Source organism: Protopterus annectens, chromosome 1.part0 (genome assembly GCF_019279795.1).
Source record: "Protopterus annectens isolate FY-2018-M chromosome 1.part0, PAN1.0, whole genome shotgun sequence".
Classification (NCBI taxonomy): domain Eukaryota; kingdom Metazoa; phylum Chordata; order Ceratodontiformes; family Protopteridae; genus Protopterus; species Protopterus annectens.
Window position 1 is genome coordinate 124,627,577 of NC_056725.1, and position 26,139 is coordinate 124,653,715.

Genomic DNA, 26,139 nt, shown 5'->3' on the forward strand with positions numbered 1-26,139 from the left:
GTTGTGTTTATAGTTACAGGGATTTTCCCCTAGTTATGTTATTAATAGTATTGGATCTCTAAATAGATGTTTGATTGTTATGTTAAGGCAGTGGTTTACTGCCTTAAATGTCCATGTATTTTATTCTATATAAGGCAAACTATACCTTCAGATAGGGAATGTATTTTAAAACATCTTAGGAATATATTAAATAAACTGCATTAAAGTCTTGTTGCCACACATTATGAAAAATATCATGCATCAGATAAATTCTGGTTTGATTTATTTTATATTATACATAAGTGTGGGGATAGGGAATTTGATGCTTGCCTTGTCTGTGGAACAATCTGTGAGCACTTGCTATTTAGGGATACTATTCTTGTAGTAAACTGACCTATAAACATAGATATCTGGAGCTTAGTAATTTCTGTATGCATTATATCTATGTTTACTGCTTTTCCTTTAAATTTTCCTTCTGTGTGCCCATCTATGTTTATTTTAATCTATATGCGCACTGTTTTCTTTATTATTTATGTAAAGTCCAGTTATGTACCTTTAAGATCTTGTGGATGGCTTTTCTTTATTATATTTATGCATTAATGTTTATATGCCAAAAGAGTAACCATTATTTACACTGTTGGTTAGCAAGATGTTGGCATGTTTATGAGACTGCATTAGCTGACAACCAGTGAAAGGAATAGTAATTGCTGCATTTTATATTTGACTTAATTTAAGAGTATATACAAATATAACCATGGATTTAAGTAAAACAAAAATTCACAAACTGAAAAATGATAAAGCCAAGCAAACTGAGTAACGTAGGCAGTTTTATAAAACAAAGAAAAACAAAATGTTCAGGTCATAAATCCTTCAGCAGTGTTAACATCATTTCTTACTACAACATATTTAAATAAATCACAGCCAATCAAATGCAGTACCTAATTAACTTAAAGACACATTACAACATTTTTTTCACATATATAAACAAAAAAAAAATTCACATATGTACAAAATGCTTGAATAAAAATCCATATACAAACTCATCATCCATACAATATTTCATATGTTAAAAGTAAGAATATAACTATATATGTATGTAAAAAGCTGTTATATATGTATATTTGGTCACCTATGAAATGATCGAGCATGTGAAATATGGTTGATATTTCACATGCTCGATCACTGTAAAGTAAGAAAAATAAAAATAAAAACATGAAGACGTTATTGCAGGGGGACAAGCCCCCCTGCACCCCCCATGTGGGGGGCTGCACCCCCACACCCCTCTACTTAAATATACCAACTCCGGGATCATGTTACAGCAGGGAATAGGAATTATTCCCGTTCCGCTCTGTACTGTTGGTGTAGCACAATCTCAGAGTTGGTATATTTAAGTAGGGGGGTGTGGGGGGGTGCAGGGGGCTTGCCCCCCTGCAATAACATCTTTGTGTTTGTTGTTTTTTTTTTCTTTCTTACTTTACAGTGATCGAGCATGTGAAATATTGACCATATGATGTTCGATATTTCACATGCTCGATCTTTTCATAGGTAACTGTATATACACATATCACCTACTGTTTTACTTTAAACAGTTTTGCCTGTGTTTAAGCACAGGTTTCAAAGATACCATCTGATTCAAACCAGGTTTCTGGTTTGCACATAGCATCAATATCCATTTGTATTTTTTCCTTTCCAATTTGTTATTTTTGTCACCTCTCCTTATCCCTTAACCTACAAAGTCAATGACCCTATACATAAAAGAGTGTGATGAGCTAATTTCACTTACATGTTTCGCTAAGGCGTTCAACAACACAGGGTTTATGACCTGAAAGCTTTGTTTTATTAAACTGCCTACTCGTGTATATAATTGTGCATTCACTAGGATTTAAGACGTATCTTGATCCTATAAGAAGTACTCTTTCGTATTTTCTACATTTCACAGCTTTTATAACTTTTATCATGAGTCAAAGTTTAAATGATTTACTGCTGGGACATTCTAATCCCCTGCTTTTATTTATGACTTCCAATGGTGATACTCAGCAACAGAGGGAATTAACTAATGACCAGGACTTTACTTTCCTATTGAACAAATTGGAACGAAAGGTGGAAAACATTAAAGTGCTGAATGGCAACATTTAAGTTTTTCAGTATATCTAGAGTTGGGTATTGTACCGCGGGGCTTAAGAATATTAAAAATGCCTTCTTATGGTAATACCCATCCCATACTGTTGAAGAAATGGCAAGAACTAAATATTAAATTGGGGCTTGATTATATGTCTCTAATGAACGAATACCTTCTGGATGTTGAGAAACAAATGCAGCAAGAAATAAATACATTAGAGAGTGAGATTTCTACCTTATCGAATTTCTCTCCACGTATTGCTGAGTATGATACCATGCTGGAAAGATTACAAAAATATGACATGAAAATGGAAGGTATTAAGTGACGCAAGTTGCAAAGGGACATTAATGATTTCAATACTGGCCATATTTTTTTCTTGGCCACGATACAATAATGATGAACAGCGTAAAATTTACTCTAATAATGCAGCTGTTACATCTGCATCTAAAGCAGGTTCAATGTATGCTTTAGAAGAAATTAATGTATTGGAGGTCCAAACTAAAGCAGTGAAATCACCAATAGGCATAATGACTAGAGAACAACCAGTGCAACAACCTATCAATGAATTGAGTATCCCTGGTACCGCGCAAGGCACTAATCCATTGGTTAATCAACCAACCAAGGAAGCATCTGCGGTTTTTCAACTATCTCAACAGACAGTTCGGATGAAGTTACAGGAGCAAGTGCAAGCAGGCCAATGGAGTATGCGCACAGGTAGTCCAATGCAGAAAAAGAGGGAGAGGAGTCAGAGTGGACCCACTCGAGTAACAAAGCCTGGAAATAGATACGTTTGTCTTGCATTCAATTATTAATTTATCAGACATTGAACTAACATCGACGGACATATCTCTACGCCAAACAAAAAGGTCTGAGTTTTATACTGGCTAATGTGGACAATATGACTGATGCATTCACTGATTTGAAACTGTTCGCATGTGAGTTAGATTTGAAATTAATATTTAGGAATACCTTAGATGTATCTGTTACTAAATGCAGACGCAGAAGTAATTTCATTATAAATAGTCATCCTATAGTGTGTGCATTTAGCAAGGTTTGTGAATTACACATATGGCATCTCTATGATACAGGTAAATATAGTAAATTTTATAATTTATCTGCAGAGGAATGAAAAGCTTTGATAAAAATGAAAAATAACCAAGAGATTGTATTTAAAAGCTAACAAAGGTGGAGCAATTGTGATTATGAACAAGAATGAATATCTTTCCTCTTTGTATAAACTTTTATCGGATGCCAATACCTTCAAAGAAATCACAGATTTAGATAAGATAATTATTCTAATTAATATGACTATTTATGATCTGCAAATAATGAATGATATTGATCTCAATATTTTTAATTATTTTACAGTACCTTCTCCATTTATACCAATTCTGTATGGCTTTCCCAAGGTACATTAAGTCTTTAGATAACCCTCCCATGAGACCAATTGTTTCTGGGAAGGGTTGGCTCACTGACCCTATTTCTTTGTATTTGCAAACTATTCTATCCCCTTACTTAAAGTGTGTAAAAAGTTATATTAAGGATACCCCAGACTTTTTAACTCAGTTGAGCGTATGGTATAACAATTGTGACTTTACTAATTAAATTATGGTGGTGATGGATATTAAATCCCTTTTTACTGTTATACCTAATTCATATGGGGTATCAGCGATTAGGAAGCTATTATTGGAGAATGGTAAACTAACAGGTCGTGAAACCGAGACTATATGTGAGCTTCTGGAAATAGTCTTAGAGAATAATATTTTTGTATTTAATAATAAATATTATCCTCAGACATCTGGGGTTGCAATGGGCACCTCTGTGGCTAACACCTACACCACTTTAGTTTTGAATAACTGGGAGAGTGATACTATATTCAGTACTTCTATACACCTCTCAAACTAGGTTTGTTTCCTTAGACGTTTTGTGGATGATGTGTTTTTCATTTGGAATGGTACTAGTGATGAATTAAATCAGTATGTTGAATTTCTGAAAAACAGCACTGACTTTAAAATTTTCTATGGTTTATTCTCACGAAAAGATTTTGGATGTTACTTTACGGCATGATGGCATTGATATACATACCTCAGTGTATAAAAAAGCAGTACATGGTCATAAATATTTACATAAGAAAAGCATGACTGCTCGCCATATTTTTAGGGGAATAGTCAGGTCCCAGATGATATGTTTACGTAGGTTGAATACTAATATAACCACCTACCACCAACGAGCTAGGGAGATGATGCAACAATTTCTGGAAAGGAGTTATGATATTGATATGTTGTCTTAATCTTATAATGAAGTCACATTACTAAGAGATAGTGTGGCTAGTCCATATTTCACTACTGGATCTAGAAGTCTTGAGACACCTAAATCTAATGATCATGATGAGACTCATACTTCTTTAAGATATGTAATTAACTATAGTAGAAGTACCCCACAGCTCAAGGAAAGTATATCTGATAACTGGGGAATACTGGGAGCTTTACCAGAACTAAAACAATTTCTTAATGATACCCCAAAGTTTGCAAATAGGAATTGCACTAACTTGAAGCAACAACTGTGTTATAAAGGCATTAAGGAAAATCTTAATTTAGGGAAAGGAAATAAAATTGGGACATATCCATGTTATAATTGCTGCTATTGTACTTATAGTAATAGAGATTCTAGTTACACTCATCCTAGAACTGGCAAGAAATTTGAATGTAGATGTATTGCCACCTGTAATTCGACAAATATAGTCTATCTGGCAACATGCAAACAATGCACTAGCTTTTATGTTGGAAAATCAACCAGAAGACTGAAAGATAGAATAATAGAACATAATTCTGATATCATACTCAATATATTGTTGAATGCCTTATTGAAACATGTAAGTGAAACTGACCCATCACACTCTTATGTTTAGGGTCATTGACTTTGTTGGTAAAGGGACGCGGAGAGGTTAACATAAATAACAAACTGGAAAGGAAAGAATACAAATGGATATTGATACTATGTGCAGACTAGAAATCTGGTTTGAATCAGATGGTATCTTTGAAAACAGTAGGTCACCAAAGCTATGGATGAGGGTAAGGTGGTTCACACAGCCTATCTTGACCTCGCCAAGGCTTTTGACACCATCCCCCATTCTGGAATTATAGCTAAACTCACTAAACTAGGTACAAATCCCTACGAAACAAGATGGGTTGCCAACTGGCTCACTGACAGAACCAACACTGTAAAAGTTGCAGACTCCAAATCTGACCTCAAACCAGTGACAAGTGGAGTACCACAGGGTTCCGTCCTGGGACCTCTCCTGTTTGGTATCTACTTCTCTGAAGTACAGGCTAACACAGAAGGCCTCTGGCTAATGAAGTTCGCAGATGACTGCAAACTAGGAGCCATAGTCAAGTCCCCAAATGATGTGGACATCCTACAGAAGGGCCTCACTGAGACAGATGCCTGGTGTCAGAGCCATGGCCTCAAGCTCAATGCCAAAAAGTGCAGTGTCATCCCTTTGGTAAAAACTCTGTACCCATGAACTACCACATAGGCAGCAATCTACTTAACACTGAATGCGTGATAAGAGACCTTGGGACCCAGGTGGACAGTAGTCTCTCCTTTGATAGTCACATCACCACAGTAGTCAGGAAGTCCTTCTACGTGGCACACCTCATCATAAAAGGGTTCTCGTCCAGGAAAAAAGAGGTCATTGTTCCCCTCTACTCGTCACTCATTAGACCCATTATAGAGTACAACGTCCCTTTTGGAATGTACCTCACAAGACATCTGTAGCAGCTGGAAAGGCCACAGAAGTACCTCACAAAGAGGATTACTGGCCTCAAACAAATGCCCTACACTGACCGCCTCAAAAAACTCCAGCTTTACTCTGTAGCATATTGCCTACTCCAAGGTGATATCTGCCTAACATATAAAGCTATGTCAAACCCAGAGCTGTTGGATATGCTACACCTAAAGAAATCCCAATCCCTCCGAGATACATGCTCTAGGGACCTAAACCTTGTCACCACAATAAACAGGACACACTGGAGGGATAGATTCCTGTCCCAGAGACTTCCTATACTCTGGAACAAGCTACCCATCTATGCCAAGCAAAGTTCTTCATTAGCACTCTTCAAGAAAAATCTTGATGAGTGGATGGGAAATAGGAAATACACCCTGGGGATCACTTCTGTGTCTTTGCTGGACAGTGGCACAGGAAAATAACTTTCTTGGGTGGCATAAGCTATGGAACCTTGCTGGCTAGGCTTATGTAGGCCCTTGGGCCAATAGCCTAGTACCTAGCTATGAACCTATGAACCTATATGTATATATACATATATAACAACTTTTTTTACATACGCATATAGTTATATTATTAATTTTAACATATGAAATATTGTATGGATGATGAGTTTGTGTATGCATTTTTTATTCAAGCATTTTTTATATATGTGAAAAAAACTTTTTGTTTATATATGTGAACATTTTTTTGTAATATGTCTTTAAATTAATTAGGTACTGCATTTGATTGGCTATAATTTATTTAAATATGTTTTAGTAGGAAATGATGTTAACACTGCTGAAAGGTTTATGACCTGAAAGTTTGTTTTATTAAACTGCCTACGTTACTCAGTTTGCTTAGCTTTATTATCTTCATTTAAGAGTAACAGGTAACTTGAAGTCTCTAGCTTCTCCCATAGTGGTGGTGCTAGCCTTCCCTGGAAATTGTGTGTGTGTGTGTGTGTGTGTGTGTGTGTGTGTGTGTGTGTGTGTGTGTGTGTGTGTGTGCGTGTGTGTGTGTGTGTGTGTGTGTGATAAATAAGCATTGGAATACAGACAGACAGATGGAGTGGTGAGGCACAGGTCTGGGTCTGCTATACAAGTGTGGAGTTTACTTCACCTTAGGAGTGGAGGATAGAAGCCTAGACCCAGAGCATCAATGCATATGTCCTTTATTCTCTTAGATCCAAGTTGCACTTTGTGGATTAATTACTGAAACAGACTTTAAAGCATTTTCTTGAATGGACAGAGGCAGATCCTAAATGTTTTATCCCATGTAACCAAGAAAAACAGACTGGATCAGTGAAATCAGAAAGCCACAAAGTCCACTCAGCGATATTAATCTTAACGCACTTTTTATTATTACAAAACAAGCAACGTTTTCGCTACAGCTCCTGCTGTAGCTTCCTCAGAGTACTAGATAAAATCTGTAACAGTTTCTTTTTAAACATGAAAGCGCGCCAAAAAATGAGGCAGCGCAACGTTGTTAAAGGTACAGAAAATGTAAACATGAACACATATTTTCTACCAAGTCTAAGACATGTCCTACCAAGAAAATTCAGGACTAAGCCATTCAGTTAAAGCCTTGTAGTTATAAAATATATCAAGTATTAAAAAATACAGACCATTAACAAAGAAGTCGGAACCTGTCCGAACTTACATGCACCATAAGCCCTAAATGGAAAGCAACCATAGAGCACAATGCCGTTGCAAATACAACGCCGATCCAGACCAAACTTGGCACTGGTAGGGCAAAAAAAACCTACATGTTTGCGTGTCACTGAAACAATTTGTTGAAGTTAACTAAGTACTGCACAAGGCAGAATCCGTGACTACTAGAAACCTTGAGTTTGCCCCACCTAGCCGTTGAAAGCCGTGTCCTGTATGGCCAAACTAAAATATTAAAATATTTAAAACATTTTAAACATAAAAGAGAGAACCTGTCTCTAAATACATACTGTGCAAATCCCCGTTGCAGTCCCAATCCTGGCAAGAACAAACCAAGGAAACTGTGTAGCGTGAGGATAAGATATCGTGGTCTGGAATTGATCAAAGCAAGAACTGAAGTGAAAATCAGTCCTGCGAGAAACAGACAATAAATCCATCACGCTTGAAAGATACAACCACGTATATTACCAGGGGTAGTGTTCCAACAAAAATTGTAAAGAAATCCTGCAGTTCATATGAAAAAAGTAAATACCATGATTATTAGACCGAATTGTAGTTACCAACGCAAGCAAATACACTAGCGTGTACCCCGAGTGTCACTACAGAACCGGTGTGTATCGGAAGTTACAAGTCAGAAAATTTTTAGGGTTTTGGAATCCAAGAATTGAATAAAGTCCCTTTAACCCTGTAATTCCATGCCGGGTTTCTAAAAATGCAAACACCATAAAGGTGTCAAACCCATTTTGTACAGAACAGCTAAAGCCATAAGGCCGTCAAAAAATCCCCTAGGCATGGGCAAAAAGTACCTTAATCAAACTATGGTCCAAAACCAACTAATTAAAAGAAATCCAGGTTGGAAGAGTAACCCCCACAGTGTACAGGCCTGAGAGAATTTTGACAGTCCAGTGAAAGGCATCCTCAAGGTCTTACAATTCTTGCTAAAGAGGCAAGAAACATGTCAGCTAGCCAGTCCCACCAGGCTAGAATATCCCCATATATTCTACCTATGGGGAAACAAACCAAAATGGCAAGGACATGAAGATGCGTAGAAATCCCTTGAAAAACAACAAGGTTGTTGGGTGAAAAATGGAAAATAACCTCCCTGAAATTATAAAACAGGGATTAAGAAAGATGGGGCTCAAATCTGAATCATATTGACATAAGAAATGCTGGAATAAGCAGTCCCACATTGTATGACAGAATCAGGGGCATATAAGTGTAGGATTAGGAGAACTAACCACAGAGAATGATGTTATCTCAAGTAGCTCCTTAGTTTTAACAAACAGGAGATATTACAATTGTCATTTAGACCAGGTGGCTGGAATGCATCAAGTTTTAGTTGCCACTCCAGTTCTTTTGTTTCCAAAAAAATAGAGGCAGGGCCACCTCTGATATTGTGAGGGACATGATCAATAGCAGAAAAGAGAAAGCTGTGGTCTTTATTAAGAGTAATGTGTTTAGAGAGCGCGTTGTCATCTTTGCCTTTTTTAATTGCATAGGTATGCTGGTAAATTCTCTCTTTGAATTTTTGCTCAGTTTTCCCAATGTAGTAAGCTGAACAGCAGACACATTGTGCTAGATAAACCAGGGATTTTGTGTTACAATTGACTTTGTAATGGCAAGTAATCTTTTTGCCATTTACAGTCTGTGTGCACCCTGTTCTAATGTATTTACAGAAGTTACAGTTACCACATGGAAAACTGCCTTTCTGCCGTGAATGGAAATCAAGATGTTTTTTAGATTCTAAGAAGTTCTTTAAGTTTTTACCCCTCCTATAAACAATTAATGGTTTTTCCCCGAGTTTTTCCCCTAATCCACTATGGCTAGAAATGTAATACCAGTTTTTAAATAGAATGGAGTTAATCATCCTAGAATCCATATTGTACGCTGTAATGAAGCTAAGGGAAAACTTGTTTTCTTTGTTACTAGAGACTGTTACTGAGTCACAAGGGGGGGAGGAAGATGATGTTAAAACTGAATCATCAATTGTGGGATCATCCCCTGAATGTCTTGGAGTGTTACAGAGTAGTGGTTTATAAAAGCCCTCCTGTCTTTTAGTGGTGACTTCTGTAATGAGATCCTCCAGTAAATCAACTGGGTAGTCCCGATTTGAAAACATATCAAAAAGTAGTGTACATTCCTTGTCAAATAGTTCCAGGGTGCTACACATTCTAGCTGCCCGAATCAGCTGACCCTTGACTATAGATCTTTTTTGTCTAAAAGGATGTTGACTTGAAAAGTGGAGAAGTGAATTACAATAGGTAGATTTCCTATGTATTGATGATAATAATGTGTTATTCAAATCCGCTTTTTCAAGATAGACATCCAAATAGTCAATAGAGTCAGTTGAAAAGTGGAAGGTGAACTTAAAGAATGGTGTAGTACCATTCATGAAGTCAATAATAGCAGTAGCATCCTGTTCAGAACCTTGAAAAAGGATAAAGATATCATCCAGATATCTCGTGTAGTAGATGAAATGTTTCACTACTTGGGGATTAGAGAGAAGAAATTTTTTCTCCCAGTAGGCTACTACCATATTTGCGACAGTTGTCCCACAAGGTGAACCCATAGCTATACCCTGAGTCTGTAAAAAATATTGGTTCTCAAAAATAAAAAAATTAGATGTAAGGATGATGTTTATGAGTTCAGTTACTGTGTCTATTTCCATTTGGGGAGCTCCCAGTTCATATAACAGTAATCCAACCCATTCTGATGCCTCCTGGTGGGGGATAGAAGTGTATAAATCCACGATATCAATTGTCAGAGAATTGAAGTCATATTCTGGTTTTAATTGGTTAATGTTGGACAAGAAGGACCAGGAATCCTTACAAATGCAGGGTATCATTTTAAGATATTTACTAAGTATGTTATCAACCAATCGGGCACAAGGATGGGTCATAGACGACCTCCCATCAATAAGTGCTCGGATTGGTGGGTCTTGTAGATTTTTGTGGATTTTCGGAATTCCGAAAATTATAGGTGTTTTAGGTGAAGTGATATCTATAAAATGATAAACCTCATTACTAACTTTTCCTGCAAGAAACAAGTCCCTGAAGTAACCTCTGTTTCTGGTAAATGTGGTATTCATTTCATTAAGTGAGGAGGGTCTGTAAGCTGGACTGTTAAGAATCTTCTGCATCCATTCTGAATAGTCATCATTATTGAAAATAACTAGCCCCCCACCCTTGTCAGGTTTAAGGACTCGAATAGGGATGTTTTCAAGTTCCCTTAGTAAGGTGTGCTGTTCTTTAGTGATGTTAAAGTTATGTTTCCTTGCCAAGGATTTAGCCTGAGCTTCAAGATGTCTTAAATCAACCTCGCAAGCTTTTTCAAATAAAGCTAAAATAGGATGTAAGGGTGGGTTATAAACACTTGAAAGTCTCAAGCTATTTAATTCACACTGCATAGAGGAAGAAAATAATAACCCCAAATTTAATTTTCTCGTGAAATGTTTAACATCAATAATAGTGTCAGTGAGATTAAAATGACAAGTAGGGACAAATGAATTACCTAGGGCAAGAAGGTCAATCAATTCTTGCTCTATTTTAAAGTCAGTGAAATTGTAAATGTTAAAGTCACCTTTGCTATTTTTTAAGATGACAGGTACGTTTGGGAGTATATTTTCACCCCTGTTGTCCATCGAAAAAGGCCTCAGTTGTTCCAGTTCCTCCTCTGTTGTTGGTACCTGGTGTTGTATCTTGTCCCTAAAAAACCAGTATTGTCAGAATTCTGGTTTTGAAAAGGGGAATTTAACCCAGGTTGGGACGAAATGTTGTTCCTGGTTTTATTCCCATTAAATTGGTTTGCCCGAATTCTGTTGCTACGTCTAGGGGCTGTATTAGGCCCCGAGAAGTTTTGTGATGTTGAAGGTAACTGGTATGAATCAAATTCATCATCAAGCCTCCCTTGTTCAGTACTTTGTTGTTGGCCATTGCCAGGATGGCGTACGAGGGAGAAAAAGTTTTTCATATGCCTTGTTTTGTTGATATGCCAAGTTATCACGATTCAGTTTTTTTATTTTATTAGCCTTCAGTTTCAAGAGAAGAGCATCAATACTGTTAAAAATACGTGTATAGTCATATTTGAAATTATTAAAGTCCAGGTCCTCCTTGATAGAGTTGTCTAAGTCATTGAGTTCAGTAGTTAATGTTGAGATATGCCGGGAGTAGTGCTTAATGATTAAATCAAGAAGCTGAAAGCCTTGCTGGTCAAAGAGTGATTTTAAGTCACATAAGAAACAGTCATCATTGATAAGACCAGTAGGAGCGAAGTTGCTACGTAGTCCCTTTGGTATGATTTTATCATTCACGCATTGTTTAAAATAAGAGACTTCTAGTTGTAATTTACGTAGTTTAACCAACTTATTATCAAAAGTATGGAGTTTGCTCACCATTGAGTCCGTGGAGTTGACATCTGTGTGTGCCGGTAGTTCCTGTTCTCCCTGTTGCCCAAAAGAAACACAGTTGGCATCAGAAATCCAATCCTGTAAGGAGGGAACGCCGATAAGCACCGGGTGGTAGTTATTATTTTGGAAACAAAAGAACTGGAGTGGCAACTAAAACTTGATGCATTCCAGCCACCTGGTCTAAATGACAATTGTAATATCTCCTGTTTGTTAAAACTAAGGAGCTACTTGAGATAACATCATTCTCTGTGGTTAGTTCTCCTAATCCTACACTTATATGCCCCTGATTCTGTCATACAATGTGGGACTGCTTATTCCAGCATTTCTTATGTCAATATGATTCAGATTTGAGCCCCATCTTTCTTAATCCCTGTTTTATAATTTCAGGGAGGTTATTTTCCATTTTTCATCCAACAACCTTGTTGTTTTTCAAGGGATTTCTACGCATCTTCATGTCCTTGCCATTTTGGTTTGTTTCCCCATAGGTAGAATATATGGGGATATTCTAGCCTGGTGGGACTGGCTAGCTGACATGTTTCTTGCCTCTTTAGCAAGAATTGTAAGACCTTGAGGATGCCTTTCACTGGACTGTCAAAATTCTCTCAGGCCTGTACACTGTGGGGGTTACTCTTCCAACCTGGATTTCTTTTAATTAGTTGGTTTTGGACCATAGTTTGATTAAGGTACTTTTTGCCCATGCCTAGGGGATTTTTTGACGGCCTTATGGCTTTAGCTGTTCTGTACAAAATGGGTTTGACACCTTTATGGTGTTTGCATTTTTAGAAACCCGGCATGGAATTACAGGATTAAAGGGACTTTATTCAATTCTTGGATTCCAAAACCCTAAAAATTTTCTGACTTGTAACTTCCGATACACACCGGTTCTGTAGTGACACTCGGGGTACACGCTAGTGTATTTGCTTGCGTTGGTAACTACAATTCGGTCTAATAATCATGGTATTTACTTTTTTCATATGAACTGCAGGATTTCTTTACAATTTTTGTTGGAACACTACCCCTGGTAATATACGTGGTTGTATCTTTCAAGCGTGATGGATTTATTGTCTGTTTCTCGCAGGACTGATTTTCACTTCAGTTCTTGCTTTGATCAATTCCAGACCACGATATCTTATCCTCACGCTACACAGTTTCCTTGGTTTGTTCTTGCCAGGATTGGGACTGCAACGGGGATTTGCACAGTATGTATTTAGAGACAGGTTCTCTCTTTTATGTTTAAAATGTTTTAAATATTTTAATATTTTAGTTTGGCCATACAGGACACGACGTTCCCCGGCTAGGTGGGGCAAACTCAAGGTTTCTAGTAGTCACGGATTCTGCCTTGTGCAGTACTTAGTTAACTTCAACAAATTGTTTCAGTGACACGCAAACATGTAGGTTTTTTTTGCCCTACCAGTGCCAAGTTTGGTCTGGATCGGCGTTGTATTTGCAACGGCATTGTGCTCTATGGTTGCTTTCCATTTAGGGCTTATGGTGCATGTAAGTTCGGACAGGTTCCGACTTCTTTGTTAATGGTCTGTATTTTTTAATACTTGATATATTTTATAACTACAAGGCTTTAACTGAATGGCTTAGTCCTGAATTTTCTTGGTAGGACATGTCTTAGACTTGGTAGAAAATATGTGTTCATGTTTACATTTTCTGTACCTTTAACAACGTTGCGCTGCCTCATTTTTTGGCGCGCTTTCATGTTTAAAAAGAAACTGTTACAGATTTTATCTAGTACTCTGAGGAAGCTACAGCAGGAGCTGTAGCGAAAACGTTGCTTGTTTTGTAATAATAAAAAGTGCGTTAAGATTAATATCGCTGAGTGGACTTTGTGGCTTTCTGATTTCACTGATCCAGTCTGTTTTTCTTGGTTTCTTGGTCGAGCAACAGTTTGTTTTCAGTTTTATCCCATGTATTGGCCCCCGTAGATTATCTATGGTATGACCCCAGTTACTCCCATTAGGGATAATATATAATTATTGACCACGGGATGGGTAAGGCCAATCTATAACCAAATAGGATAGCTTATTTTGAGCACAAAAAAATTTGGCTAAACTTAAAATGTCCCACGAGAGCAGCTGCCTCTCTCAATTAGTAATTCAGTGGGTATTCCTGTGGTAAATTTTCTCTATCTCATCTTTAGATCCAAGTTGTACTTTGGCTGTAGGCTTAGTGAAAATCTATGAACCTGTGAACCTATAAATTCTGGAAAGGTAAGACAAATATGAGTTATCCCTAAACTGTACTGTGCCAGCAGATGAATGAACTTGAAGAAAGGATGCAATAGCTTCCTTACAAATGCTATGCGGTGACCTCCATGATTAAATGTATATGTGAGAAGGCAGATAAAATGAAAAGAGCAGGCCCTGGTCCACCAGGCCCATAATTTTGGCATCTGGAATGTACTTACATGACAATTTTTCTGCTTAAGCCTTCCATTTCAGGACTTTTTTTATTTTGGAACTGAAGAGGTGTGCTGTCCAAAAAATACATTGTGTGGTCTGAGATCAATGGAACTTCATTCTGTAAGCTGTTGTGCAAGATTGTGTACAATGTCAAGAATTCTGCCTGGACCCTGACAGTACACATCACATTAACTTTAAAATCAACAGAAATGCACACAAGTCTTAATTTCTCCCACTTAATTACATGCATTGGGGATGTGGCTCACCCACTCCAGTCTCCTTTTTATTATCCTATTCTTTAGTACTACCTCTGGCCTAAGGACATGTGGTGATGTAGGAGTTTTTGTTCCAAAGTACTTTCTGTCTCTGTGCTCTTTAAGGTTCTTATTTCTGAGATACAACATTGTTTTCCATGTTTCTGCATCTGCAAAAGCTTTTCTGGTGTGGTTTTGTCATTGTCAGTTTGTAATGACCCAAATAATGCCTGATGAAATGCCAGCTTATTTTCCATTGTTGCTCTCTATAACAAACAGGCAAACATGTCCTGTTCTAAACATAAAACAACCAGATATATGTTTACCATTATACATGACTGGCACACTAACTTTATTATTGGGACCACCTTTATTTGCACAGCTGCTTCTTTCATTGGTAATCTTTGGGAACACTTTTTTAACCAAGTAGAAGAAATTACAGACAATGTTGCTACTGATTCTAAATTCATTCTTAACTTTATCTTGCTACATCCTGAGTGACACATATGATTTTGTAACCATATTCAGTCACAGAGTGTAATTTCAAAAATTAGTTGTCACTGTCTTCTTCTTTATTATACTCCTATGTCCTTGAACTACTGTCATTATCTGTGCAGGTTCAAAGGCGAGCTGCCCTTGTGGTCCATTTTATGCCTAGGCAGTTTCTCTCAAAGAAGAGAATCAAACTCTGTACCCTGTGCCTGGGAGGTAAGCACCTTAACCATTATGCCACTCTACCCTCCTAGCTGGTATCAACAAACTTTTGCACAATAGAGACTTGATGCTTGAGTTCATGTACTTTGAGTGAACCACTGGCACTCTTTTACCACCCTTCTATTTGCAAATAAGTTCAATATTGTCTTTTTGTGATAAATATTACTATATTTTAGAGCAAGAATTAATGGTTTCATGTGATATTCTGCTATGTTGAAACCATGTTTCCTTTTAGCAAGATAGACAGAAACCTTATTAAGCATGTTGTCACCCTATGATGAAATTCAGCTGCATTTGGTGATAAGGATGCGGTGGTACAGTGGTTAGCGTTTTCGTCTCACAGCAAGAGGTCCTCCCATTAGATTCTCGGCTGGAGCACCTTTTGTGTGGAGTCTGCATGTCCTCCCCACGGTCGAATAACATTAAAGGCATGTAGGTAGGTGCAAGCATAAATGGGTGTGCCTTCTTTGAAGGTTGGGTGTTGGGCTGGCAACTCTGCACCGTAAATATCCGCTGACAATCATTAGCGGACCGGAGTTCCACTGTGGCAATCCCTAACCGGGAAAAGCTGAAAGACATTACTTTTATTTTACTTCTGATGGCTGGATCAGTTGGTAATGCAGTGTGTTTCATTTGTGGTAGAATGCTAAATCTTCTAAAAGCAGTTTTTTTTTTACATTTTCAGAATAAGTGCCATACAGAACTTTATTTAATATATCACACAATTCATCTCTAAAATGATATCATTCCGCTTGCTTGATAATGTCTGCAACATTGTTCGTAATTACTCTACAAGGTTCTTAAATGATTCTGAAACAAGATAAGTTTGTGTAAGAAGCAATGAAACAAACAAAATATTTTTCTTCCTCTTAATTATTGTTTTTACCCCCAATCTCTACCCACATGATCATTAAGCCCCTACCATCTATTGGTTAATTCACTCATTCACTCTGATGCCTTGTGCCCCTGGACACAAGCCAAGGACATAACTGACATCAAATAGACTTTAGGATTATTTTAACATGCTCCTAATACCTCCGTCTGTTGGCTAGTGTAATGCTAATGTTGCTCTACCCAGTGCAAGTGAACAGTTCTGCAGAAAATGTAAGCACTCCTAGACAGACATGTGATCCCTGAGTTCCAGGGTGAAGCAGATGCAAGACTAGGCTGAGTGCAGCAAAGCTCCACCAATTCCTGCATTTTGGGATGGGTGGGCCTATATCGGATGGGGGGGGGGCCTTCATCAGCCTCTCATTCACATCCCATGCCAGCTAGTTGTTCCATCTACTCGATCAACCAGTAAAAAAAACTGCCTGCAACATAGTCAGAAATCCACTCGCCAATGTCACAGAGACAGTCGAAATAGCCAATAAGTGTGACACCTATCTTACTAAGCATGACACATACTTTCTTTTCATTTTCTTTGCTACTCACTTTGTAGTAAATATCTATTCTTTAAGAGTACAATCGCTAAGTTTCCACAGCGGTGTGAAAAAATCACTCAAATTTCCCAAAATGCATGCCACTTTTTGTCTGCATTCAGTTTCACCTTATCATGAAATTACAGACTAGATGTGAAGAAAAAAAAGGATGGAATTAATCATTTCAATACAGTAGAGCAAGGCACTGAAAGTGACTGACAAGCAATAAACTGCTACTTATAGTTACATGAAGTAAACATGAGATCATTTTCTTCAAGGTCATCAGAACCTGGAGAAAAAATGTTCACAAACAAGCCATAAAAACAGGCCAAGAATGTAGTGAGTCCTGATCAAAAACATCTGCTTTACAAACTACCATGTTGATTTATCAGTTAAGAGGCAAGAGGGTGCTTAAATTCCAGATCAGTGGTACAGATGTGTGCTACCCTGCTCTCTTCTCTACAAGTCCACACAAAAAGTAGGACTTTCGATATTGTCAAAACCTGGCTTAGAAACAGCATGTTTTAATATCTTCCTTTTCTATGCTCAGGAAGCCATAACCAGTAAGCTGGTCATCCAAACATCTGTAGAACACCTGTGAAGGGACAAATGTTTGATAAACAGACTGTAATGGATACCCTTTTGTAGTCAAATGTGCATCTGAGGTTTACTGCTCTAAATTATGGTTTCATACTAATATCCCTTATTGTTATGTGCTGAATGATTTTATGTAGTTTGTTCCATAATAATATTTAAAAGGTGTGATGACAAGGAGGGGAGTCTCCATAAATATAACAGCAAAGTCACATTTTTCTGAAGAACTTTCTAGTGGATGCTTCTGGATTTAAATTTTTGTGCTATGGATGACTATCAAATATTTTCCCATGTGTTTTTATATCCTCTTGTTTACCAGCCATTAATTTTCTATTAATCAATAAGCCCATTTATTCACCCACTGAAATGACAGCCAATCATGGGAGGCCATCTTCCAAATGGCCATTGGGGGTTTCCCTTATTAAGCTCTAACACCACCCCAGACAATTGTTATGTAAGCTCATACAAGTAAAGGCACTGATCACCTTCTTTTTAAAGAATGCAAGTTCTTGAACACAATCCATGAGGGACACCTCTCAAACGCCACTTGGCAATCACACATGCACATCTCCAGCTCATACATTGAATACCAATAGGTGATGGCACTAAATTGGGAGAGACAAACACCCTTCCCCAGGAAGGCTGTGCTGCTGTTAGCTGCTCACTTCTATTTCCCCCTGCCCACCTTCTCCAGCACCTAAGCCACTAATCACGCTTGGGTTATCTGGGCTCTAGTCACAGCTTCTCTCCTTTGTGCCATACAGCTGGGTATGATTATCACATTTTCTAAAGTCTTTTCCTTGGCCCCAGTGATACTCCATTCACCAGACTATATCCTCATCTTCTGCCTCCCTACTCCTGCCTACAATTACCATTTTCCTCCTAGTTAGGATATGGCTAGGCTTGTACAGGCCCTAGGGCTGATAGCCTAGTACCAACCTTTGAACCTATGATAGTGGTCATCTCAAGAGAAACCTCATCTTGAAGAAGAAGATCTAAAAATCAGCATGGACTCGGAGAAGTCAAAAATGTCTCACTAAGGTGTCATCACCGATCTTCAGTGAGAATTTCTGATGCGACACTCCCTGCAATACTGGGCCATATACAAATGCATTCCACAACCTGGTTAAGGGGGAAGAATTATTTAGCAGGTCAAGATGTCATCAATATAACTCCTATTAGAGCTCTCATCCAACTACCATACAAGCTACACTCCAGTGAGACTGTAAGGTCTCCACCCTCCTCCAGAACAGGTGAGCCAACATTGCCTACTCTAGTCATTATTACCTCATTCCCTCTGACTCTTGCAGAGTACATGCTTGCCGGCTGAAGCAATGTAATCAGAGCTCTGACTGGGATATTATCCATTTCTGAGATGCATTTGGGTGATTAGCAGATTTGCTATTGATACCGGAGAACAAATTACAGTGGCACTAACTAAAGAAAGCAAAAAGGAACAAATCAAGAATATTTGTCAAACAAATATCAGTTATGAAGTTACCATTTATTTCATCTTACCGGCATATAATAGGTCATATTTCAGTCATAACACCTGTCTATGACTGTACAGCAGCACAGTCCCTTTGCATGCGCATAATATGCAGGAGGGGGACAGCAAATGAACATTGTGAGAAGGCTAAGCCATGAATCCCGATTTGTCATCATCAGTATACATTAACCAGGATCTATCATCGATCATCCTCAGAAAGGGAGGGGGACAGCCATTTATTATGGTTGGGGGCTACCTTTTTCTACAAACTCTAAGAATGTTTATGAAACATGCATGGATTTAAGTTAAGCAGAGCATCTGAACTTTATTAAACAGAAAAACATGTAATTATTCTGAAAACAAAAAAGCAGAATAAGGCAACCAATACGATAAATTCTAACTGGTTAATAAAATGTTAAAGTATGTATTAAAAATATGAGAGACAGCAGAAATTATTACTACTCTGGTAGCATGACCACGTTCTTCAGCGATTTTACCTTAATGTGTTACGTGACTGTCATCTTTGTGTCACTGTCTCATTTGCACATGGAATGTTTGCTTCACTTTTATCCCTGATTAAGTATTAAGATGGAGGGTGCCTTAACAATGGGTTTAAATTACAAGATAAAGCATGACATCTAACCTCATCAGAGAATGTTTTCCAGCCCTGTGCTGCATCTTCCAGTATCTGTTCCTGTTCTCGAGAAACACTGCGAAGTCGGCTCCAACGCTGCCATACGGTTGTCATGGATCTGCTGATCATTGCTTTGCTAGCGTCATTGCCAATCTTTTCCAATTGGGAAGCTGCCTCTTCCAGTTCAGTTATCTTTCCATGAAAAGCATTCACCATGCATACAACAGACTACAAAAAAAAAAAACATGAATTTCTTCAACCCTTTAAGTTAATATTACATGTATGCATGAAGACTACAGAATGGTGCAGACAGGAATATCACACAACAGTGACATACATACTACATAGCTACAAAACTTTCATTTTGACCCTTCATTGACTGAGTCTTCTCTGGGGGGACAAAGTGGTATTCATCCCAGCTGGGGAAATATGGTCAAGACAGTTGGGAACTTCCATACTTCTTACAATAGGTGCCATGAAATATTAACTGCCACCAAGTCGTTCAGATGGGACCTTGGTTTAATCTCTTAACAAAAGGAAAGAGGTGGCATTCATTTCAGATTTAATATGTGGTACTATCTAGGTGATAGACAGTGTGGCAGCATACACAAAATGCATTTAAATTTCTGTCTTTTGGAATCAAATTTTTGTACATTAGCAGCACACAGTTTTATGTTGCATGCTTGAGGGATCCCTGTATATGTTTATTATTTATTTATTGACATGTGTTAACCGGGTTAGTCCAGCTGAGTTAGGAGCCCATTTTCAGTGGAAACCCGAGGAAAAAAGCTCCAATACAGACAGAGAGATTAAGTATACACAACAGTTAAGAGTACAATAATGACATGCATAAGAGATTAAAACAATCATTAATTGGCTAAAACAGTACAAGTTCAAATATATTCTGTAATTACAAAGGCACACCAAACAAAAAAGTTTTTTTTTTTTTCATGTGTGAGTGAGGTAAGTATCTAATTTTATAACTGGTGTAGTAAGGTATAAAATAGGAACCATAAGAGGGGTGAAAAGAGTGTCTAGAGTTGAAAAAAAGATGTTGGCGAAAAATAGATGTGAGAAAAATAAGATACAGAGAGGAATGTATTTAATGGTGGTACAACAGAAATTGTACTGGAATGAGAAAAAGTGTGTTGTGAAGTTGTAATGAAGAGTGCACTGCAGACAGAACGTGGAGCTAGGTAGGGTCATGGTCATATGTGCTCTGTACATTGGTGCTACAACTGATGCCAAGCTTCAGTAATGTATCAAGCAATGTACAATAAATCTATACTTTGATTCTTCATAAGTATCACACTGTCATCTGCAAACAAAGGTCACGCTATATGAAAGAAATCTGAGGACTTATTTGATGACATCACTCCTGCTTCTCATAATGTTATTATTTTAACAGGACAAGAAACTAATTTGACTTCACCTTTGTACCTCTTCCAGAAAACTATCACTAAGTACTATGCATGTTGCAGGAAAAAGTTCTTTAAGAGGGTACCAATTAAATCATTGCTCATCTGGCAAACAGATTATGCAGCTTATGTGCATAGCCGTTAAGTATTCATGAATTCCTAGCATACGCTGCATAACATGAGAGCACCCTTCACTAGTATAAAGTCCAATGTAAATCCTGGGATTAATCACAAAGTTTAGGTTGACAAAGCACATCAGAAAGGAACTGAGAGCTCAGGACAGACATCTGGCTATGAGCCGCTAGTCGGCTTCATCCTGCATTCCAAGGTTTGGTTCCATCAGCCTCTGTTAGCCTACTGTATGATGAAAAAAAGGATTGCACCTAGTCCTAGTGGGTTTACAGGGTGGAAGAAAATAATTTAAAAAAGTGGTTATCTGCAGAAAATTATACAAAATAAAGAAGAAACCAAACATCAGGCACAGCTAAAGCAGTTTTCGATACAGTGGAAGATAACGAAGGAAGATGCTCTGACAGCAATGCATGCAGATCATAGGCTTTTCTTGCTAACAATGTAGCTTTATGGAAAGAGACTTCATTGAGACATTATGACATCGAAGTTCCTTGAAATAATTAAAAATGTCACCACATGACTACTATCAGAGGTACCACAGACTAAAAATCCAGGAAGAAAAGTGAATCTCAGAATTTAAACTAAATATGTATGTGTGTGTGTGTGTGTGTGTGTGTGTGCATGTGTGCATGTGTGTGTGTGTGTGTGTGTATATATAAATATATATATATATATATATATATATAGTGTGTGTGTGTGTGTATAAATATATCTATATATATATATATATATGTATATATATATATATATATATATATATATGTGCATATATACACGTGTGTGTGTCTCTCTCTCTCTCTCTATATATATATATATATATATATATATATATATATATATATAGATATATATATAATACACACACACACACACACACACACACACACACGCACGCACGCACGCACGCACGCACACACACACACACACACACACACACACACACACACAAGTTCTCCTTAGGTATAATCATTGCACTGTTATATGTCTCACACAAAAACATGACAACAGGAATGCAGGCACACATGGGCTGAGAAGCCATGATTTTACAGATTATCTATTTTGATTTATTCATTTAAGATTTGATAAATGGCACAGAGTACTCATCCATGGTTACTGTTGTCAGACTCTGTCTTCTCATAAAAAAGTTGAACAAAATCATAACAAACTATTAGAAACTGATAAAACAGGAATCATGCCTGGTAAGAATAAACAATATTAGACTGGGATCCTCTTACACCTGTATGTACATCATCGGTAGGACACTACATTTTTTGACTTCATGAACTCTGTGTACTAATGAATGATGTTGAAAGATTCAGAGAGAAGCTCCAGAGGAGGGAATTCAACAGACTTTGCATTCGATAAATATGACAGGACTGAAACTGCTAATGCTGAGAAGATATGGCAAGTGAAATAGCAGGGGATATTTCAGAGCTTTCTGGGTCATCTCTGCCTTGTATGCCCAGCCCTCCTTCATCAATTAAGGGATCACAGGGGAGAGGGTTAAGATGCACAGTAAACAGGAGATTTTAAACCTCTCTATTGTCTCAGCTGGGAAGGGGGTATGAAAACATAATGTAGCTGCTAATTTTTTGAACAACTTCATCACTTTTTTCGTATTTACGGATCTGTACCACAAAGTCACAAATACCAAATCAGCAAATCATTTTTGCAGACTGAAATTACAGGACAGATGCCAGAGCAATTCCCATCCAGAAAACAGATCATCAGTACACTTAATATGCACTTTTTCTTACCCACGTAACTAAGCTGCTTCACTTTAACTTTTGTGAAACTAGAGTGCTGCCTCAGTGCCAGTGGACGTTTGTTCCATAGTATGAGCTTCATTTTCAGCATAACAATGTCCATTTTCTCCATTTTCATACATAAATCTGAAGATCGTATGTTCTCACAATGAGTTGCTTAACTCATTCAAGCCTATAGTGCTTTTTGAATTCTCCCAGTTCACACGCATAGCTCCTTATGGCATTTAGACCTTTTTGGGGGCCTGCCTTCTTTAATTAAGTAACTTACCAGCTATTAATATGAAGTATTAGAAAAGTACAAGGAGTTATTAAGACAATGACACTCAGATTGTTCATCTAGGATGTCCTGCTGTACAGAAATGAATCACAGTTATTTTCATATTTATATATATTCATAGTTTCATAACTGAGAGTGCTGTATGTCATTGACTGGCATGGTGTCCTATGCTATAGTGGAAGACAGGAAAATTAATCACTGATGTCCGTTTATATCAAACTGTACCTGAAATACTGCAAGTTGTGTGTTAGTGATTATGAAAGTAAACAGTATTTACATATGTACTTAATATTTATAAAAAAAGTGACTTAAAAATTGTTACATGACATCAGGTGAAACCTTAGATGTTGCTGAAGAAAACTGTCACTGATATTTGCACTGTAAGCTGCACATCTTGAGAGTTATTCAGTGTCTGTTATATTGCTAATTAAACGGGTCTATATTATAACTGCGAAAGTCCATTTCAGTGAATATGTAAACGTCGACACATATTGCGCGAACCGCGAATACATTGAACAGCCTAAACCGTGAAATTCAAAATCATGAATCGGCATAGTTGGCCCTTCTGTGGTATAGCTCCATAAGGTAAGTGTGCAATAGTTATGGAACTTAGGGTTAGGGTGTGGGTTAAGGTAAGTGCATAGATAGTAATGTACGTAAGGTTTAGTGTAGGGTTAGAAGTAGGGTTTTGTTAAGTGTATGTGTGTGGATTATTTATTTTGTTTGGGTATAGCTCAATAAGGTAAGTGTGCAATAGTTATGGACCTTAGGGTTAGGGTGTGGGTTAAGGTAAGTGCATAGATAGTATTGTATGTAAGGTTTAGTGTAGGGTTAGAAGTAGGGTTTCGGTTAGCATATGTATGTGGTTTATTTATTTTGTTTGGGTGGGTAGTATGTAAAGAGCAGTAGGGTTGGCCAACTATGCCGGTTCGAGATTTTGAATTTTGCGGTTTAGGGCATTCTGTGTATTCGCGGTTCGCGCATTATGTGTCTACGTTTACGTATTCGCTGAAACAGGCTTTCGTGGTTATGATATAGACCCAATTAAACAATTAATCATATGTTTTCATATTTCTGTAAATATCTCAATAGACATACATTTACAGAGGAATTTCTTGTCTTATGAAATCTTATTTCTGGTTAACAGACACGTTCTAACAAGATATGTCTATGTTGTACAGATTCCAATTTGTTTATGAAAGTTTAGAAAAAATATAATTTTGGGCTTGTGTGTATTATAACATATTACAGTATTTATTGAAAGACTGTGAATGAACTGACCATTATCACTGCATAGAATACTTCTTACCGAGTGTTGTTACTTGTACAGTTTTAATGGCTTTATCTGTTTACAAAATGTTTACCCCATTTGTGTAATGTAGAAGGTAAACATATAACTGTATAGGATACCAGAGTCACAGAGGAAGTAAGAAAAATGCTTAAACTAAGAGTTATCGAGGAGTCGCATTGCAAATGGCCCAGTCTAGGTGTGTCAATCCCTAAGCCAAATGACTCCATAAGATTTTGCAATGACTTCCAAAAACTGAATGGCATATCCATGTTTGACACATATCAAATGACCAGAGTGGATGACCTCATAGAGAGGCTAGACAAAGCAAGGTTTTGAATACCCTTGATTTAACCAAGGGGTATTGGCAGATTCCCCTCACTCCTGAAGCCAAAGGGAAGACAGTATTTCTCAGCCTTGGTGATCTTTTTCAGTATTATGCTTTAGTCCTTATAAAGCTCCTGATACTTTTCAGAAACACAGTTAAACTTTTGAAACCCGTCACCATGCAATCTGCGGTATAGCTTGAGGATACGGTAATGTATTCAGAAGCAATGTTGGGTTATTTAAAACAAGTGGAATGCTGCCAAAAGTAAGCTTTGTTCAACAGAAGGCAGATACTTAGGGTAAAAATGGGAGAGCAGAATTAAACCCTAAACAGACAAAATAGAAGTTGTCAAAAACTGACCAATAATCAACAACAAATGAGAAGTGAAAGCATTCTTAGGGTTAAGATGATGCTATGGAAAGCTTGTACCCAGCTTTGCTACCATAGCTTGCCATTTCTCTGTACTTAAAAAGATAAAGTGGCCTGTAGAAGCAGATAAAGCTTTTAATCAGCTGAAAACTATCTTAAGTCTAGGGCCAGTCTGCTGCTCATGAGACTAATAAAACTTTTTTTGTTTAAACTGATGCATATGAAGTTGACAAAACATGATCAGTTAGTTACACAAACCACCTAGACTTTTTATGTGTAATTGATCCCATATTGTCACTTACTATTTAAATATGATGTTTCATTAATTTTACTTGTTTTGATGAAGTCTTCCTGTTATCAACTGTTTTATGTTTCTTAGTGTTCGGGTTTCAGTCACTGGGAGTTTTTGAACTTTGTTTTTTATTTTGTTGGTGGGCCTTATTGTTGCAACCATTCTATTTCACCATGAAGCATAGGTCTGTCAATAGCCTCTTGAATGCAGATGAGTTATCATGGTTACCCACAACCCATCTCATTTTGTATATAACTGGGGTATCTAAGCTAGGGGGGGTGTTATTGTGGCATAGTCACCAGATGAGACATGGAGTTGCTCATAAAATGATGGTGTTTATAGACAACAAATTATGGTATTAGAGAATGTTATAGCAAAATGTAATGTTAATCCCCTGCTAAAGTGTTGCCTGAAGGTGAGGCGAATGTCTGTGCCATTTGAGTTACAGGTCTTGCCTTCAGGCAACACTTTAGCAGGGGATTAACATTACATTTTGCTATAACATTCTCTAATACCATAATTTGTTGTCTATAAACACCATCATTTTATGAGCAGCTAGGACCAAGAGTGGAGATACTTGGAGAAATGCTATCGTGAACAACCTGGAAACTGGAGACACAATGAAGATTTGTCTGCAGAGTACCAGAAGCTTACCTATTTGTGATTTTACTCTTAGAACACCAGGCTATGTAGGGAAATTTCAACAGAGTTGCAGTACCTAAGAAATGTAAGAAATTTTACTTTTCTTTAAGTTACTTTAAAGACTGGACTGACATCCCAAAACTTCATGTACACAAAAATGAGCAATTGTTTTAT

At 37.5% G+C, this 26,139-nt stretch overlaps 1 protein-coding gene across 1 annotated transcript in view; it reads right to left on the reverse strand.

Moving 5' to 3' along the window:
• Positions 1–26,139, reverse strand: part of SYNE1 (spectrin repeat containing nuclear envelope protein 1) — a 2,173,401-nt gene that overhangs the window by 1,652,003 nt on the left and 495,259 nt on the right. The window contains exon 32 of the mRNA XM_044089035.1: positions 19,463–19,681. Coding sequence (XP_043944970.1) covers positions 19,463–19,681 — 219 coding nt within the window. The remainder of the gene's footprint in view (positions 1–19,462; positions 19,682–26,139) is intronic.